The 19716-nt window shown below is 36.9% G+C and overlaps 1 protein-coding gene across 1 annotated transcript; it reads right to left on the reverse strand.

The window, feature by feature from the left end:
• Window positions 1–382: 382 nt before the first annotated feature.
• gdf7 (growth differentiation factor 7) lies at window positions 383–14059 on the reverse strand. The gene is made up of 2 exons (XM_006626374.3): window positions 13644–14059; window positions 383–8151 (listed from the first exon to the last, which is right to left on the reverse strand). The coding sequence occupies exons 1-2, from the start codon at window positions 13972–13974 to the stop codon at window positions 7229–7231; spliced, it is 1254 nt and encodes a 417-aa protein (XP_006626437.1). The 5' UTR covers window positions 13975–14059; the 3' UTR covers window positions 383–7228.
• Between the last annotated feature and the right edge of the window lie 5657 nt (window positions 14060–19716).

The following is a 19716-nucleotide window of genomic DNA, read 5'->3' on the forward strand; positions in this document are numbered from 1 at the left end:
TTTCTTAGAAACAATGATCTTTGTCATATAATTATTTCATTTTCTTAGCCTCTAAAGGCAACCAAAAAAGCTATTTCTAAGGCTATTTCAATCCTTGAACCAATAATTTCTTCAGTGTTTTCACATATAGCATTTAAAGGGTGTCTCCAATCACTTGCTCTCAAGTATTTCTCCTTCGTCATTAATCTTTTTTTTCCTATAAAAATGGAATTCAGAATCACCTGCAAACTTGCTGCATGTTCTCTGGCAAAAGAATGAGACACAACACCAGGCCTGGTCTTCATTCCAGGCATTGTGGGTGAGGCAGACTGTCGCCAAGGGTTCACTTTCAGATTCATTTCTAGAAAACCAGACTCACAACATGGTTTTATTGTCAATAAAATATTTAATAGAAATCATCTGTACAAAACACTTAGAAAGGTTAATGGAGAGGGTACAAAGTGTGCTTACCTTTTTCAAATATATACTACTATATAATATTTCCAAAAGTAAAATACATTGCTGTTTACAGTTCATTTACAATTCAATATGTACAGTCCTTTATAAACCATAGATTACATACACACAGTGCATTTATACCATCACTTGTAAAAAACTGGCTTGTTTTTGTCTGTCTAATGACATCTCTAAAACCTCTGGTGTCAAACCGTAAAAAAATCAAATCTGCATTTAAAGACACAACATAACCTGTCTTGTTGTTTGTTAATTATTTTTTATTATTACTTAGATTCTCAATTGGAATTTAATTGAGATGAGACTGTTATAAATAGGAAGGCCAACTGGCAGAGAAAACATGAACATTATTTATAATCTATAAATATACAGTGGCTCCAAAACATATTAGCAAGCAGAAATTCAAAATAATTGCTTTACTGCGTGTGAGTGTCTGTATTTTATATATGCAATATATATGTACACACACGTCTGAACAAAAACAGATACATGTACATACATATACAGTATAAAGGAAAGATTTAGGCACACTGTGCAAACGGCAGATCACGAAAAAAGCTTTATTTCACCCAGCCCACACGTGGTCAATTGCTAGTAGTCACACATACAGTAACTTTATATTTTGTTTCTTTAGTATTACATGGAGAAACAAGGGGCCTTACGATGTTTTCACTGACATATTGTTAAATGACTGACAAACTGTTTCTTAAAATCTGTTATAATCAAACACAAGCTGATATTGTATGTTGTCTGTAGTATAATAAAAAAGATTTCATCTCTATTCCATTCTCTATTTACGTCTAAAGCAATATTCTGTGTCGTTTTGTTGTGTATTCCATGTATTAAATTTAGCATTGTGTTCTGAGCACTGTGAGATAACAAACAGAAAACTGAATTTACATCATGTGAGTATTGATTATGATTTATTCTTTTAAAGATGCTAAGCCCATCTGAGAAAGAAACAAAAGGTAAAACAAAATACTAATTTCCCTTCAGATGTGGTTCACAGAGTATCCCTGCATTAATGAAGAGCTCAGTAAATTCTTAGGTTGTTCTATAATTTAGACATCAAAAGATCTCAGTGGTCCAAATCTCCCAGATATACAGTCAAAACTGCAATACGAAAAAATAATTCTAAGGAAGAACAGACATATTCACAAGATCTAAGCTGGTACTTGGCCTGCGCTTAAGCTTTAAGCATTTGTTCAGTTGGTTGTTTTCTTTGCAGTAACCTTGGTTAGGTCAGGTTGTGACACTTTCACAATTTTTTTATGGCAAAAACTCTTAGTGCATTAAAATTGGTTTCCAGATAGTTATGACTTTCATCAGGGGCATTTCCTATTGCATTTCAGTTGAATACTCTTCAGGTCGGTACAACAGCCAAACCAGCATTTGTTTCCTTGTTCTCGTCAGAAATATTTTTTACAATTACTGTAGCTGGCAATAGTAGCCATTTACTACAGTAAGTGGGCACAGTCACAGTACCAGCCAATAAGAAATCATTGCTTGTAGATGTAAATTACATATAGTTCTTGTTTGAATGCTTTTGTTCTAAGTTGACATGAGTTTTTGTGATATACTAATGTTGTTCAAAATTTGTATATTTTTTGTATGTTTCTTTTTTGTATATAACTTTTATATAACTTTATTACATTTCATAATCCTTATTATTCAAACTATATGCAAGAGAACCACTATTATAATTAATTATCTTTGTGTGTAGGCCCCTTTGTCCAGATTTCTGTCCAGATTAGAAATTTTAATTATAATTAATTATTCACCATTAAGTACATAATCAATGATACATGCCATAACAAGTGTAATTTTAATTATCGATAAGCTTCAAAACTGCAAAGTGCCTACTGTTTAGAAAATCCTAATGCCTCTCCGTCATGAAGTGTAAACACTGCAGCTCCAAGATTTTGTTGGTATCAAACAGATTCTTCACTGTTACAAATAGTTGCCTATTTCCACATTTGGGCACCAAAAAGGGATGCATGCACCCCCTGAATTACAAGGGAAAAGGGAAGTAATTTGATTTTTCACAAAGAAAAAAAATTAAACGAGTCATACGTCCCTTCTCTTGCCAAAAACAACTGAGTCATGTTTGTTAGCACCTGTTAATATTGGCCAAAATGTTCGCGGTTGCTATGATGACATCAGCTGCTATCTGCGTATTTCCCACTGGGAGCCTGCTCTGATCGAATTGCAGGCCCGCAATGAAGCTGATCAAAACTCAGCAACAAATGGTTGCAATTTCCATTATGACATGTCACCACTTGTCCCAGGGAATTTGCCTGTATTTTTTCATCAAATGCATGTCAACAAGGGGAAGTATCTTCTTGCTAAGCTTGTTATTGTAAAGGTTTTGCACAGGGGTCCGCAGGGTAATCAGTTAAGTAAATAAATGGAAATATAGAAAGAATGACAATATGAGGCAAGAGAGAGAGAAGATTGCTATTTGAGAAATACCAGAAAGAACGGGAAGATGCCAACTTTAAATAATGTAAATCTACACTTAATTGTACAATATTGGACCATTCCTGTACTAAAATGCAGTTTCAACTAAACTCTAGTTTACTGCTACAGGAAATTTCATTAAACAAGTTCAGTGTTCACAAGTGAGGACATTAATGTAAGTACATTCCTGCTTCTTGCTGTGCATCTTTACAACCCCCTGAATCAACTTAGCTATCGGTCATGTACTGAAACTGTACAATTAATTATTAAATCATAAAATTTAGTAACAGGGTGACCTGTTAAATCTTAGTCACAAAAATAAACTTCAATCACAACAGGCCTGGATATACTGTACTAATGCCTTTTTCATTTCTGCCAGTGTCACACATTTGTGTGTTTTGACGCACATCAGAACATTACGGTATACTGTAGAATAGCGCAAGCTGGACTGTTGTGCTTCAAAAGGAATGTTACACACAGAGGTCTCCTTTCAATAGAAAAATGGTTTGTAATTGAACCATATAAATCTTAACACGTTCTGTTAAGAGGATCTCAGGCATTCATAGTGTAATTGGGAAGGATTCTTTTGTTAACATTGTGGTCATGATATTTCTCAATAGTTAGTATGGGGCAATATTACATCACTACATTTTTAAGGAAATGTGTTTATCATTACATTCACAGAATTTCATGGAAATAAAAGAAGACAAAATGAAACTACATAATGAGAATGTAACAAGTTTATAAAAGCAGGACATGTAACAATGTTGTATTGTTACCTTTGACTGATGAATAAGTATTTCACTCATTTTTTTCTTAATATCTAAGTATTATCTTTAATATTCTGTAATATAATTAATCCTTAACATCTATCCTTTACATCTTCCAGTTTCAAATGATTTTAGAATTGAATTTGAGCATATGTATAACAGGGCTCAGTGGCACTGATCATATTACAGACATGACATCAGCTCAAGGCGAGCAACACAGTCTTCGGGCCTCTTTGACTTCGCTGCTGTCTAAGGAGTTGTGCTCTTGTGTTCAGACTCCACAAGCAACTTTGATCAAATCCTAGCACTGGCTGAGGAGAGCTGAATTCATTTCATATGCATGTTTGCAATGGATTTGCCTGATGGGATGTATTTTCTACAAAACTTACTCTCTCCAATAAAGGTAGAATTTAAGTATGTAGATCCTGAAGTAACAAAAGATACATCTAAGTACAGGTTTCTGCAAAAATTAAAACTTACGCAAACTTGCTCAAATTCTTATGGGTGTTATAGCACTTAAGGGTACACAGAACCTTGTAGTAGTCAATATGGCAGTGGGGAAGGAATTATGCTGCGGACATTTTAAATATGGTGGATTAACATTAATTGTATAATATTCCTAGTCAAACGCTGCAGACATCTTCATTTGGAAAAGTTTTTTTTTCTCTCTGGTCTCAAGCTTCAAGAACCTTTGATAATACATGTGCTGATATGTACTGATATATTCAGCTGCCAAAAAGAATAGTAAATGTTTAAAAAAGATGCATGAGCCCATTAGTAATAATTGGTTTTGCATTCACAAAAGGTGAGTGTCCCTTATATAGACACGGTATGGATCTCGTTAGCCCAATTACAGGGGTCTAAGTAACATGCACATGGATAAAAAAGATGTATCAGAAGGTTCGCCCAAAAAGTATTAGATGTCTAAGCATATTGCCCTGTCCCCACTACCAGGGACAGTGAAGAGACTGAGAAAATGTAGGGTAGCATAGAGGAGACAGTGTGTGAAAACTGTTTTTGGAGAACAGAATAATATTAATTGAAAAAATATTATGATGACATATTAGCTTCCTTTCTCATTTAAGAACAACACCTTTTACTTCTGTGTAAACAGTGCCTGAATTTGAAAATGGACCACTTTACTTTATGGCAGTTTTATTTAAGAATCTGAGCTAATCACACCTTCTCTCCATCAACGCGCATGAGTCAGATGCACTTTATACTTTGAAAACTGTTAGCATCTACTTTTTAAGCCTTTTGTTCACACATTTTAGAGGATTTACTGTCAAACTCTTTAACACAAAATAACAAAATATGCCAACAAAAAGGTTGAGAATGTCAATGCAACTGCTTTCTTAAGTTATTTTTTTTTTCAGATTTGTTAGCTTATTTAGAAAACAGTACTTTCATAAATATGTCTGAAAAATACATTCTGCTTAAAATTGAATATCACCACTAGTCATGGATCTATTTAATGATATTATATTGTTCTGTCTTTTACAGTAAGAATGCCCATCTTAGCTGATTTTGATCAAACCTACAGTAAGTCTTTTGTCCTGCTCAAGCATATGATTGATGAATACACAGAGGGCAATGGTAAAGAAAGCCCTTCCCAGATAAAAAACTTTGGGACTTAATCTAATTTAGATTTGACATGTCAAATTCCACCTCATCAGGCCTGATGGGCATGGTGAGGCTGTTGAAGACTGGTAAATAGAACATCTGCCAATGAATGTGAGAAAGAAGCTTACAGTAAGATTAATAACTGACTGCATTGTTCATTGGTCTCACTGGAGCAGCACTCCAGATGTTCACTGTGAAGGTGTGCACTTCTTTTTGACTGTGTACTGACCTCAAATCGATCCTAAAGAGCTCCCAAAAACTTTTGATCAATTCTATATAACCATTTACAGCTTGTTTATTAAACAGGCATAGTATGCACACAGATGTTTATTATCAAGGTTCCTGCTTTTCTTTGGAAATTCCAGAATGTATTTGAATATAGTCTTCATAATTCACATTTGTAAAAATAAAAATCCGTATTTTTAGAAATGTTAAAACAAAGTGTTAATGCAACACATCTGACAGCAGGTACACTTACATGCTTACTGAGTGTAATTCTAAAGAATTACACATAGCAGCACAATGCGGCAATGGTCAATAATAATATCGAGCTCCAAGCAAAATTAAAGGTAGCTTAGCAATAAATTAAGCATAAAAGATAGCATGATTTTTCACCACCTAAACCATGTACAAAATGTCAACAAGGATGAAGATAAATGTAAAATCAGTTAGCAATGCTACAGCAAAAATATGGTTTTAATCTAATGCCCAATTATTTAACAATAAAAATCATTAGAACATTTGTTTTGGAAGAACTACTAAACATGTGTTCTTCTTCTGCAGAGGAACAATATGACACCTGGAGGAGCTGATCACTGTGCAGCTGGGAACATGGACGAAGCTGCCGTGCAATTCCACATCATTTAAAAAACAAAGGTGACAGTTTGTTTAGGTGATTGGCTTTCAATAAATAATAGGAGTCAATCAACAATCAATTCAATAAATTGAGTTTTAAATGAAGGTCAGGAGGAGGTCAACCCTTAAACTTGCTAATTTCCACTCACCTACATGTAAGTATCAGGTTTCTAACTCACCTAATATAAAGAGGGATTCATACAGCCTTGTCCTTATGGTCTAGTTGTTGACTCAGCCAGGTGGATTAGGCAAATAAATCAGCCTAATTCACAATATATCCTGATTCTGACTGAATCAGAGGTTATTGGAGCTATTGAAAACCCTTTTTGGAGGGTTGCTTACACTGCTATAAAAGTGAGATGACATGAACATTCAAAGTCTGCCCTGCAACTTGTGAATGATTCTTGAGATGTTCAACCAAAAGAGACCTGACACATTCAGAAATATCAAATCCTCTAATGTACATCTTAACTTTGTTAACATATAAAGTTACTGTCATTATCTGGCATTATTTTGTGCAAATACTCTTATGATAAACCTGAAACTGAATATTATCTGAACTAACTAAAAATGTACTGAGGTCACTGCAATAACGTTTTTTTTTTAAATGTCTGTAATCTTTCAGTGTGAAAAGCGGCAACAATTTGATTTGTGCCTGTAATAAAAGCGCCTTTGGTTATCTAAAAAAAGACAAGGGTTAAGCCACTAAGCACAAAACAAAAAAGCATCAACGCTATATGTTGATCATTTTCCACCTCATCAAAAAGTCAGCTGGACTAATGTGATGAAAATGTTCAATAGCTGAAGAAATTCAGCTTTACCAATGTACATTGTAATAATATAGAGGGACTCTGGTCAGCTCAAAATACAATCAAGCAATTTAAAGGAGTCAATATTTTCTATTTCTGTTCTTTCAATATGAATAACATCCACACAAGAACACCCAAACCCACTTAAACACACACACACTCGCGCGGATCCAAACAGCGCTCCAGCACCAGCAGTTGAGACCAGCTGGCCGGCCATTGAGAAGTGCTGTTTCTGTTCAAGTACAGACGTCCAGGCTGCTACCTGCACCCACACGATTCCACCACCATATCTTCGTACTGCTTGTAAACCACGTTGTTACCCGAGTCTATGTACAAAATGCTGATTGGACTGAGTTTAGACGGAACACAGCAGCTGGGGGGGGTGGAGTCTGGATCCATGGAATTCATTAACGTTTGGATGATGGCATGGTTTGTGGGTTCTAGGTGAGACCTCAGAGGAAAGTCACAGATTCCTTCACAATGATAAGCCTCGTAATCCAAAGGAGCTATAATCCAGTCATCCCAGCCCAGCTCTTTGAAGTTGACATGAAGAGGTTTTCGACTACAGCGTGTTTTTCTTTTCCCGTTTCCTTTGCCTCCGCCTGGTCGGTTGGACACAGCCGTCCTCCTTCGCCGCAGCCGCTTGGAAAGACTTTCCTTACCGGGCTCCGGAAGATCCAAGACGTCCAAATCTTTCATGGATTTCATCCTGTCCCGGATCTCCTTGAAAAAGTTCTCCTTTTTCCGGGTGCGTGAGAAAGCCACCAGGATCGCCTTTTCCTGTGGCTCCCTCCAATGGCGACTCAATCCCAAAGACTCCGGGTAGACGGCTTCGTTGGAAGATTCGGATATAGCAACTAAGTCAAAACACATAAGCTCTCCTGTCCTGTGGCTTCGTTTCTTGGTCTTCATGCTGTCCCAAATGTCAAACACATCCCACTTTGATGACTCCATATCCAGAATGTCCACAGTCCTAGAATCCAGAAGTTGCCTTCCTGAATTCCCTTCTGAGCAAGTATATAGCAATATATGGTAAAGGTTTCCAGCCTGGTTCAGAGACAGAGGCAAGTTTGGGGGGGACTTTCTCAAAATCCTCAGCTCTGCTCCCACTAATTCATCTGATTTAGATAAGCTGGAAAGGTCAAATAAATACCGCTGGCTTGGCTCAGTGGAAGGAAGATCTATAAAAATACAAGCAAACAAAAAAGGTACTTCAGTAAACTGTAAGGATACTTGTGAAATACCACCAAAAAAATCATTATATTTTATGTTTTGTGTGTCCGTCCAATTAATACATTTCCTTATTCTACATTTAATACATTTATGTGTTACCTGGACTCCTGCTTGAGCCCAGTGACTGAGTAACTGAAGAGGAAAACCAAACCAAACATACACAGATGTGAACCTGATTCCTGGTGAACACATTTACTGATGCCGGTGATCCAAGACAAATCTTTTTCTTCTCCAGTGTCACTGCTGTTTATACTCTGCGATTGGATTACAATGTTATTTTTTTCTAGCAGTGCACAGATTTGCTGAATTAGAAAATGTGATTTGACTTAGTTTTTTGAGCTGGTGATATATGGTTTGTCACAAACATCTCTCATTTTTATAATACTACCTCTTATCTATAACAAATCGTCTGGAGTCATAGTTTAACTATTATCTCTCTCAAGATTTATGCTCTGTAAAATGTGCTGGCGAAGTATCATCAAGTTTAAGTGTGGTTGGGTTCATTGAATTCAATGCCTCTAGCTAGGAAATCACTGAGTGCACCCAACAGCACTGTCATGCTCATTTGCATTAGCTAAAGAATGATGTAGCGAGAAGCATTGTCATCTCAAAATGTAAATTACTCACTAAATGCAATACTATTATAAGTAAAGGAATAAAGATTAGGAAAAAATGTGCAATCAAATTCCATTCTGATGGGAATAAACCTCACTGGAACTTCCTGAACAAAACTGTTGCTATTGATAATTGTTGTTATCTAAGTAATGAAACCCAATTACATGCAGGACACATAAATTGACATAACAATTTTGTTTTCAGATCCAGTTTCCATGTAACTGCTGTGTCGTGATTGCCAAATCTGATATAGTTGAATATGACTGCAGAGGAATCTGATTTCTTAGTGTTGTGTAAATATAGTGCATGTTTTGAACACACCACAAGCCTAAGCAGCAATTCAGCAGTACCACTGTTGTTGCCTGGGAATCCGATGACAGTGCCATTTAGACATTGGTGCTGCCACATGTGAACAGAGAAAAGCCATGTGGGTTTAAATCCCTGTACCAGATGTGAAAAAAACATTACTCTTCGCATGCCACATGTAACCAAATGGTGAATTCTCAACTAAAGTGCTCAACTTAGGAGTTTGCCTGCATTTCTTAATTACTCTGGGTAACAAAAACCTGGCTAGAAAGAGAGATTGCAGGGTGTGACCCATTGATCCCCATTCTGCATCACTTACTGTATGAATGGCTAGGGAAGAAAACAAGGAACATGCTCAATAAGAAAATACGGATATTATATGGAATCCAAGGAAAACACAGCAGGCTGGTGACTAAAGCAGAATGAACTGCAATGTGAGAAGCTGAAGTTGGCTCCATTTTCATGAAGCTGAATGATAAAGAGAACTAAAAAATGCTCTCAGCAAAGACTCCGGCATAGAGGAGCTGCATATCTGCCAACTTCTATAAAGACAAACTGGTGTGTGTGGAGCAGACCTAGCTGTCATTGAAGAAGTTCATATCTGCTGAGTTGTGTTGGGAGTAGGGAGGCTGGAGGTGTGTGTGTGTGGGGGGGGGGGGGGAGGTAGTTATAAACTGTGGGCAGGATAATGACAACTGAAGGGGAGGGGGGATTCCCACATTGGGAGTGTCTTGGCAGGTATGGAGCTGCATACATAGAGCTCTCCTGGCTTGCATTTGCACTGAGCCAAGTACTCCATGTATTTCACTCTCCTAATGACAAATGTGTGTATATCTGGGCTTGGAATTGGAAGTTTTTGTAATGAAAGATCTTGCAATAAACCCAACACAGCAAGGCAAACGATGAGCAGTCGATTCAACAACAAAAATAAATCCGTTCTTCCCTGCAGTGTTGTTTCTTACCGAGACAGAATCGTTAATACAAAATTAAAAGAATTGTTCATACAAAATTCATGTAATGCATAGCATTTTCAAGATACGTCAATGGGTCAGAAACGAAACGATTTTTATAAGGAAGTAAAATTGCTACAACAAATATTTTTTTTAAACAAAAACAATTACAGTAACCCCATCGGCACTGCCCATTTAGAACTCCTTAACAAGAGGCGTGCAACCAACGGATCGTCACATACTCATATAAGCATCTTGTTGTTTAAGGGGTAATACTGTACCTTTATCTTACTGAACATCCCAAGAGCGAACCCCAGCACTAGTAGTTGTAATTAACCGCAGCCAACGACTAGAACACTCTGCAGGGTTGTAACTTACATTGTAACAATTCACCTTAGTATCCGAGAGTTTTCAGCTGTATGAATCTTTTCACTCTGACACATGTACGTGTCAACACTTCCAAGGGCTGTATGTCATTTATGTTTTATTGATGTTCCCTTTTCTTTCTTGCGCTGTTTTCATTTATCTGCAAAAGTGGTGTAAAAACCACTTGCTCAGGTAGTCGTTGTAAATGAGCGTTTGTTCTTAACTGACTGATCTACTTCAAAGATTACCGTATACAAATTTCAATGCTTACAGTTGTAAATGCAAGAAAATTAAAAAATGTGCTGTAGGTGTGGTTACAAAACTCCAATGAACACGTTTTGGTTCTTAGATTAAAGTGTTATAATAAATTAATTTCTCTGACATCAATAATGTTTGTCTAATAATTCAAATCAGACTCAGTTTAGACGTATTTACAACTTTAATTTATAGTTCTTCTAAGTAAGAAAAACTTTTTATCGGTTTATATTCTTAAAATCTGCCAGTTAACAAGCAAAGAAAATAAATTGCGATTCGTTACCTTGAAAATACGATGTGAAAAGTGCGATATATATTGCATATCATGTATAACGTTTTAGTGAGATATATAGCCTATACAAAATACATACGTGAAACCATCCGGCTACAGAAATTATGGAGGTAAAACAATTTGCTCATTAATTTGAGAAATAAGATGAATAGTAACTTCATTAAAAAAGTGTTAATATAAAATGTTAATTTTGAAACATATTCTTGTGATTTATTGCGACTTTTTGTCGAATCGGTTTTTTTCAGTACTGTATGTACAGTAACTCCACAAATAGCGTCGAAACAATCAGATGACAGTTTTTCAGGAAACTGATAACTCCTAATTACAAAACACTAGCAGATGGACAAACAAAATTAATTATGTCCTGGACACAATCAAGTGTGGATTTCCCGCCCTCTTCTGCATCGTGTTTTATTCACACTTAAGAAAAGAGTTATTTTGCAGTTTTCCGCGTTCAAAAAAACGGTGTTCAGTAAAATAACTTGTTATACATTTTCGTAAGTTTTAAGACATTGGGATGTTTACCGAAAATTACATTTCTTTTGTTCTTTAAATTACTTTTAATATTTATTTATTGCTCCGAAAACACGAGAGCTCCCGATATATATCAACGTTTTTGTCCTAAAGACTGCACTCAAATCCCACATCCACACTCCTCTTGGGTACAGAGAAATAAAACGCCATTTCCTTAAAGCGTTTTTTTTTTCAGTTAAGCCCTTTATTTGTAGCCCTACGTTGTATTTAAGATGTTAGAATCGCAATATGTTTAGACCTACATGGGAAATAATCATCCCATGAGCAATTAGGATGGTTACAGATCTCTGAGTGCACTTTAACAGCTAGAACGTACTTAACACTCGTCAATCATGCTCTATTATATGGTGACACCAAGGAATTTGTATGTGCTAGTCATAAAAATGAGTTCACGTGTTAAAATAAACGGAACAGCAGTGCCAATCCCAGTAACAAGGCCTAATATTTACAGCAAAAATCTTAAATGATTTCCACTTCCGAAAAGTATTGTACAGCCAGAGATTAACGATATTTTGGTCTAAACGATAGTTTTAAACGTGTGTAATTCAGAGCAGACTCTCGTACACAAATGGATAAATTAATTCAGAGTCTGGATAGATTTTGTCAAATACAGAATTACATTTTGAATCCAATAAAGGGGGGGGGGAATTTTATGTCTATATTTGTATGGGTAAATTAAGTAGCCTGAAAAAATATATTAAGGTTTCTGCCATTCACTACTGTGAAGAGATATTCAAAATGTGATAAAGCTCAATGCCGAATGTTTTGTGTTGGAAAACTCTTTAAGTGACTTTTTAAAATACGGTTCTCTGCTAATGCTAACAAATATTTTACTGTCATAACCGGTAAGGAATGAAAGTGTTTTTTATTTGTGGTTGGAGACTACTGACAGAGTAGCTTGTTTTTATTAAAATATTTTATGCGACGAGCTTTATTAAACACCAGTTTTAAATTACACGTTTCTCTGTCTTTATCAGCAACACCTGGTTTTGAGGAACGTCGTCTGTAAGTGTTAAACTTTAGGTGCCCAATGAAGACGTTTTATTTATCACAGATGTTGGAAATCCGAGACATTTGACTTCATATTTCGTCCAAAGTATTTAAAGCATTCTAAAACGTGCATACATGAATGTCAAAAGATTCAAGCGCGCGCATTACACTTACTACCAAATTCTGTTAATTATAGTAGATTAATTAGCAAGTTATATAGGCAGACCTGTTTGTTTTGAAAACATTACGCACCAGTTTCATTCGGAAAAGGAGCCGGCGTAATTCAATAAATCGATGCTACTGTCGATTTAAATATTTGCTTAAGATAACGGAAATGCAATACTTTACTGTATTTGTAAATAGCATGAAAATGAACCACAAATTGAATTTAATGGCTGAGACTAAACGCAAACGTGTTAGCTACACGAAATGTAATTAACGTATTACAGCATATTTTTGCTTTGTAGGACTTAATAGATAAAAGGTCACTGACTTGAAAACTACTCCTACATTGTAGAAGCGCCAGCGGCACGAAACACAAGAGGTGAATAAGATCTCACAAGGGTCAGAGGTTTGGTATATTATTTTGGAAATTTGTAGTCGGGTCAAAAATCACGCTCGACACAGGACTTTATTATTTCACCTCGACTGTTCAAAACCTGTATCTGAAAAGGCAAATCAAAGCAATAAGAAGTTATGTTTTGAGCTTTTTTGCATTTATTCACTTGTCAAATGAAAAAAACCGCTTACCTCTAATAGCACCTATGCTCATTATAATACAAACCTTTAAAAGTACAACAAATAAACCCGTCGAGTACAGTTAGGAAATATTGTATCATAGACGCACTTCTGTGGCAGTGACAATCAGCCTATAAGCATTAGAAAAAAATCAGATGACATATACTCACAGGGAAAAAGTTGGTGTGAACGATCCTCTGACATACGTTCAACAATAAAGTACTATGTCATTAACAGTAAGAATAGGCTACTCCACAATACAGCAGAATCAAGTCTTTGCGGAGCAGAGCATGCGAGCCATAAGGCACTGATACAATACACTAGATCTGCTCACCTCCTAAGTAAAGGTCGTATTTATGTTTCTGCCAGTTTATACGTTATCATTTTTACCCACCTTTTCCTTGGTCTACAAAGCTGGTCACCGTATTGGCATGCTTTCTTGTAAGAGAGAAGCTGCTGTTCAAGCCCCTTCTCTCGATCTCAGACAGGGTCTTGTAAAGCGATATCATATACTCATGGGGGACAACAGTATCATTCCTCAGAGGCTCGTTTCTGGAGATCACACTTGATTCTCCTTGATTTCGCTCATCCAGATGTGAACCTAGCCCGTTATCACCAGCGCTGGAAGGATACTTCAATGTTCCAAGCACTGCAGCTTCAAGAAAATTCCCAAAGCAGAAGAAGGAAAACCATAGGAAAGGAGCCGCAGCCCTCATAAGATCCATTTTCAGTGGTCTCTGGCCGAGAATGAGAAAGTTGGAGGGGTTTGATGACTTTGGAAACTCCCCTTTGCTCTTTAGATTGTGTTAATATCACGGATCTGACTGACACGGAGCAGCTAATACCAACAGTTGGTCAATGAGCAAACAGCGTCCCCAGTGGTGAGTTTTATTAATTGCAAGCTACCTAACGTAAACGGTTGAAACTGCAAAAAAGGAACGTCTGACTTCTCCGAGTTTGACACACATTTACACGCTCGTTTTAAATGTGCGTTTTTGCGCCCCCCAGATTACACAGAAACAGCTGAATTAAATTAACATAAGTAAGCAGGAAAGTCCCCAAATCAAAAGGGCTGTTCTGGTCATAGGAAGAGAAGAAAGAAATTCTAAGAAACGTTAAAGTCAGCAAAGAAGATTCAAGCCAACCAATGACCTTAAAGAGAGGGTGCTTTGTACTAGGAAGAAGAGTGTTTATCCTGACATTTTCTTGCAAGCACGCCATAATATGATCAGGTGTGCATAACATATAAGGGACATAGAAGGGCACGAGATGTAATGGAGACCATTCTTTCAACTAATAGATATTCATTGACCCATCCGCACGCAGTGGGAATCTGTCTGTTTTCAGCTGTAATGGTGTGATGTGCAATGTGTGAAATAGTTCAGACACAGACCTTCTGTTGGACACAGTAAGATCATAAAATAATAAAAAATAAAATGGTTTGGAACAAAGTGAAGTCTTTTTCTTTATGAAAATAAGGTGAAGCAACAAAAAAAAAAATATTCGTACCGAACAACCTAAGCACGAGAACTTGAATACCTAGCTCATGTTCTGATGTTGTAGCCATTATTAAAAAATGTTATCCTGGAAATTCAAGTTGGAAATCAAAATCAATTTAAGGAATGATATAAATAATACAATTCATGGGTGCTGCGTACTCTGTTGGCCACCTTACTGCGCTGACATCAGTTCAAAGAAGCAAAAGAGGAATGTCATATATAGACATCTTAAAAAATAATCTTATTAGTTTTAAACAGATGGGATGATTAAAGGGCGTTATAGAAATATTTAAAATCCTGGAAGGTATTTGCCAAATTTGGAAAAGAAAGCTACTTCTGAGGCGATAGTGAAACCAACAACCAAGGACACGAGTGAAAACTAAGAAAGTGTGCATCTAGGACTACAATCAGGAAACACTTCTGAGGGCGGTGGGCATTTGGAACAAACTCCCCAGCCAGTTGATGAAACAGATTTCCTGGGATCCCATAAGAAAGGATGGGTGAGATATTTGCATCAATAAAACATTACCAAAGAAAATGAGCAAAATGCCTTGAGTGTCCATCTCTCATTGCAAACTTTTCTCATGTTCTGATATTCTGTTAGGGACTTCACCAATGTTGTTTATAAAGGTGGAGACCCTTTTGTGCAGGATGGTAATTCAGCTCAAGGTTTTTGTAAAGTCAGCAGTGGAGTCAGGGTATCACATCTCTGCCCTAACCATGCTAAGCACCAAGCTTGGAGCTCATTATTCATGTCGGGGTTAATGCCATTCCTGCCAACACCATATTAGAGAGTCTGTGTCACAGAGGAACTGTAAAACCATGGAACAGAATTGTAGATTCCATGCACTCACTGAATGAGGCTTGGATGTGGCAATGTGCAGCACTAGAAACATTAATACCACTCATGGTTTGCCCATACTATTTATGGTTCCAGGATAAAATTTATCCTTTTCAGTTATTCCATTGTTTTTGTCTATTTACTAATGCAAAGTCTCTGTCGGCATATATCCATAGACAGACAGATTTAACACTACATTACGCCTTTTAAGAATGACGAAAACTTAAATATCAATTTTATTTGTGCTTCACCCTGTTAAGTGTTAAACAGCTGTCTGTGGTTGCTAACATTGCCATTATGGATTTAGAAGGCTGTTCAGACTGTTATGGTTTCTGGCATTGTGAAATGCACAGAGGTAATTAATCTTCACACTCCCCACAGTTAAGTAGGTTTAGCTGGGGGAGATAAAGGATTAAGTGAATAACCTTTATAACAGCTAGAATGAGAATTTGGAGATAATCACATCTTTGTATTGATTTGATTTATTCAATGAATGTGTTTTGACGAACATGAACATATTAAATAACGTTAGGTGCTTAATTGAACGTTTCCTTTTCTATGCTGCGACTGTTAAAAAATGTGCATATATCGCCATCTTCTGTTCACCAAAGAAAAATGTAAGCAATTTACAGAGGCTGTATATTTCCCTCGTCGTGGAGCGAGAGCAGCAGTGTCTTCAGTTTTGCTTTATACAATCACATTATTACTTTTAAAAATCACCAGTTGAAATGATCCAGTAAATTGTTCCAGGAATTTACATATTTCTAATTTAATCTAATGTCTTACTATAACTTCTGATGGATTGGAGTTCTAAGGATCAAGATGAAACCCCTGGTCTAAAAAAATAAAAGTAAGTTACCACCTTAAATATAGTAATATTCAGAAGGTGTATTTAGTAGTATTAATAATGTTTAATAGTTTAATTATGTTAATTCACTGATGAACTGATGTATCACAGTCATACAGAAATGCCTAACAAGTACTGTATTACAAAGTATCGCAGCAATGCATAGAACAGATAATTTGAAGACTATATATTTTCTCTTTTATTATTATTATTATTATTATTATTATTATTATTATTATTATTATTATTATTATTATTATTATTATTATTATAAGATTCCCAAAGCACTGTACATACTGTAGGAGGAAGCCACATAGCCAGCAACCCCACTACATTGATGACCAGATGAAAAAATAAGAAATTGCTTCTCCAATTGAATTGAAAGGGTGCATTAGGGAAACCAGTTGGTAAATTTCCAGAGTGCATGGGATCCTCAATGACCAAATAGTTAAGAGCTACAGTTCATGTCGTCTGAAAGAAGACATCCTACAGGACTGTGTCCTAAGTATGTGTACCAAATATTTCCTTAGAGGTCACCCATCCCAGGGTTACCCGCCAGGTGGTACGCCAAATGACCCTGAAACTGTGTCGTGTGCGCTGAAAAATTGGGACGGGTTTTTATATTTTGTATTTTAATACGTGTCGAATACGCAGCCTACGTACTACGATACAGTGCGCACTAATACTTCAGTGGACACAACCATGCAGTCAACCATGACTGCATGGTTGAGCTCTCTAGCAATAGTTGAGAAGAAAAATGAGAGTCAACTGAGTATGTTTAGATGGCAGAAATCTCAGCAAGTCTATTAACACAGATTGTTTCAAAGTACCTACAAGAGAAGAAGTAATGATGCAGTTTGCAGGTGCTAAATGGTTCAGCAAATTGGATGCATCATCAAGTCTGAAGGAGGGTATATATTTCTTAGATTTCTTTTTGGCATAAATTAAGCCCCAGAAGATTACCAAAAGAGAATCCACCTGATTGTTGAACATCTTCCAGGTATCTGAAACTCATCTGGGGGACAAGAAAGAAAATACATGACACCAGACAGATATATGTGTTGAATCCTACCAGAAAAATGAATCGTAATCTGAAAAAAAGAAATGTAATCTCAACAGAAAGAGATAGATGCAATTCAAATGAATTGGATCTATCATTTCGAATAATTTCTTCTTTTGAACCATTATGTCAAATATTTGCTTGAGTGTTTTGGATCATTGTCCTGTTGCATGATCTACTTTTGGTTCATATTAGCTTTTGGACAAATTGTCTTACATTTTCCTCTAATACACTCTGCTATATAGTGACATACAGGTCGGTTAATTCTGGGAAAATTTCTGCTGATATGCGTGTCTGTATTTGTTTCTGTGTGGGCTCTGCAACGGACTGGTGTCCCACCCAGGGTGTATCTCTTGTGGGGTTAGTGGGCAGTACCTTTGACCCTGCTGTTGTTGTGTTCAACATGGCTTCAGTTTAACACAACATGTTATTATGTCGTTGTTATAAGCATCTGAAACAGTATCTTGCCTTGCGCCCATTGCTTGCAGGGATAAGCTCCAGTTCTCCCATGACCCTGTATTGGATAAAGCAGTTATAAAATGGATGGATGGATGCCTCATAATGTGCTAGACTCGCAGTGGTTCTCAAACTGTGGTACGCGTACCGGCAGTGGTACGTGGAGTGCCGCCAGGTGGTACGCCAAATGACCCTGAAACTGTGTCGTGTGCACTGAAAAATCGGGACGGGTTTTTATATTTTGTATTTTAATATGTGTCGAATACGCAGCCTACGTACTACGATACAGTGCGCACTAATACTTCAGTGGACACAAGAGATACTCTGTAATTCTATACCACTCTATAGGAATGCGTGCTACGGATGCAAGTGACCAATTGTATTTAAAAAAAAGCTACTGTATCTCCAGCAAATAGGGAGAAAGGAGAATGTGCGTGATTTTGGAACAATGACAACATTGTAAACACAGGAATGCATAGAAATACGTGCTACGAACGCAGGTAATCTTGTGAGCACACGAAAGCGTGATAACAGAAAAATATTTAAGAACTGTTCTAATTTGAGAAAAATACACCAAGCGTCTCTGTGTTTTGCTCCCATGCGCATGTAATAAAAACTTTAAATAAATACGGATATAAAAACGGAAACGCGGAAAAATGCAAGCTTGCGGATTGCTAAAGCAGGTAAGCTACACTATTTTTGAAGAACCTTATTTACCGTTGGCAAAAGAGCTGACACGTATTATGTGTAGAGAAAAAGCTGCTAAACAGCTCGACCTGCTGCCCCCCTCCCCCTGAAAGACACAGTCATTCATAGAATTATTGAAATGAAGGATTATATCAAAAGTACACTGATAGAGCACGTTAAGATGAGCAGATGTTTTTCACTGCAATTAGATGAGTCTGTAGTCGATTTGGCCAATTTGCTCGTTTACGTTAGATACGAGTTTGAGGGCATGTCCCATGAAGACTTTCTGTTCTGTAAACCGCTACCAACAGGAACTACAGGAGAGCACATATTTCAGCTTCTGAATCAATTTATCGAAGAGAATGGCCTCGACTGGATAAAATGCGTCTGAGTTTGTACAGACGGTGCTAGAGCAATGACAAGCCGACATAACGGTGTAGTTACACGAATTAGAGAGGTTGCTCCAGAAATTAATGTACGCATTACAACATCCACCGTGAGACCTTTGCCGTCAAGAAAATGCCTGACGATTTAATATCTGTAAAACTCTGTTTTGAATTGTATCAAGGCTCGAAAAATGAATTCACATCTGCTTTGCTCAACTAAACAGGCTCACCCCTCTCACTGAAATGGTGCTTTTTTATTAGTTGTTGTTAATGTTTTTTTTTTCTGTAAAACACTTTGAGAAGCCACATTTAAAGGCGCTATATCAAATAAAGTTTATTATTATAATATTTATTATATGTATGCGTGAGTATGTGTGCACGCGCGCTCATGTTGGTCATTGAGAATTTCTGGGGTTCCTATGGGATGATGACTTGTAGGTGGTACTTGGATGCTTTGGTTGGATTAGGGGTGGTACTTGGTCCAAAAAGTTTGAGAACCACTGTGCTAGAGAATGCTGTGCCCCTCCTCACACTCATACTGCACACCTGTTAATGATTAAAAGCAAAAAACACCTGTGAGCATTGTAACCCGAGCTGGATGCTCCCTTCTCCATGCAGCCCACAGTCTCGGAAAGGATACGTACGGTTACCGTATCTGATGTGATTCAAAGAGGAGTGCACGTCGTCGAAG

Source organism: Lepisosteus oculatus, chromosome 2, assembly GCF_040954835.1.
Source record: "Lepisosteus oculatus isolate fLepOcu1 chromosome 2, fLepOcu1.hap2, whole genome shotgun sequence".
Lineage (NCBI taxonomy): Eukaryota > Metazoa > Chordata > Actinopteri > Semionotiformes > Lepisosteidae > Lepisosteus > Lepisosteus oculatus.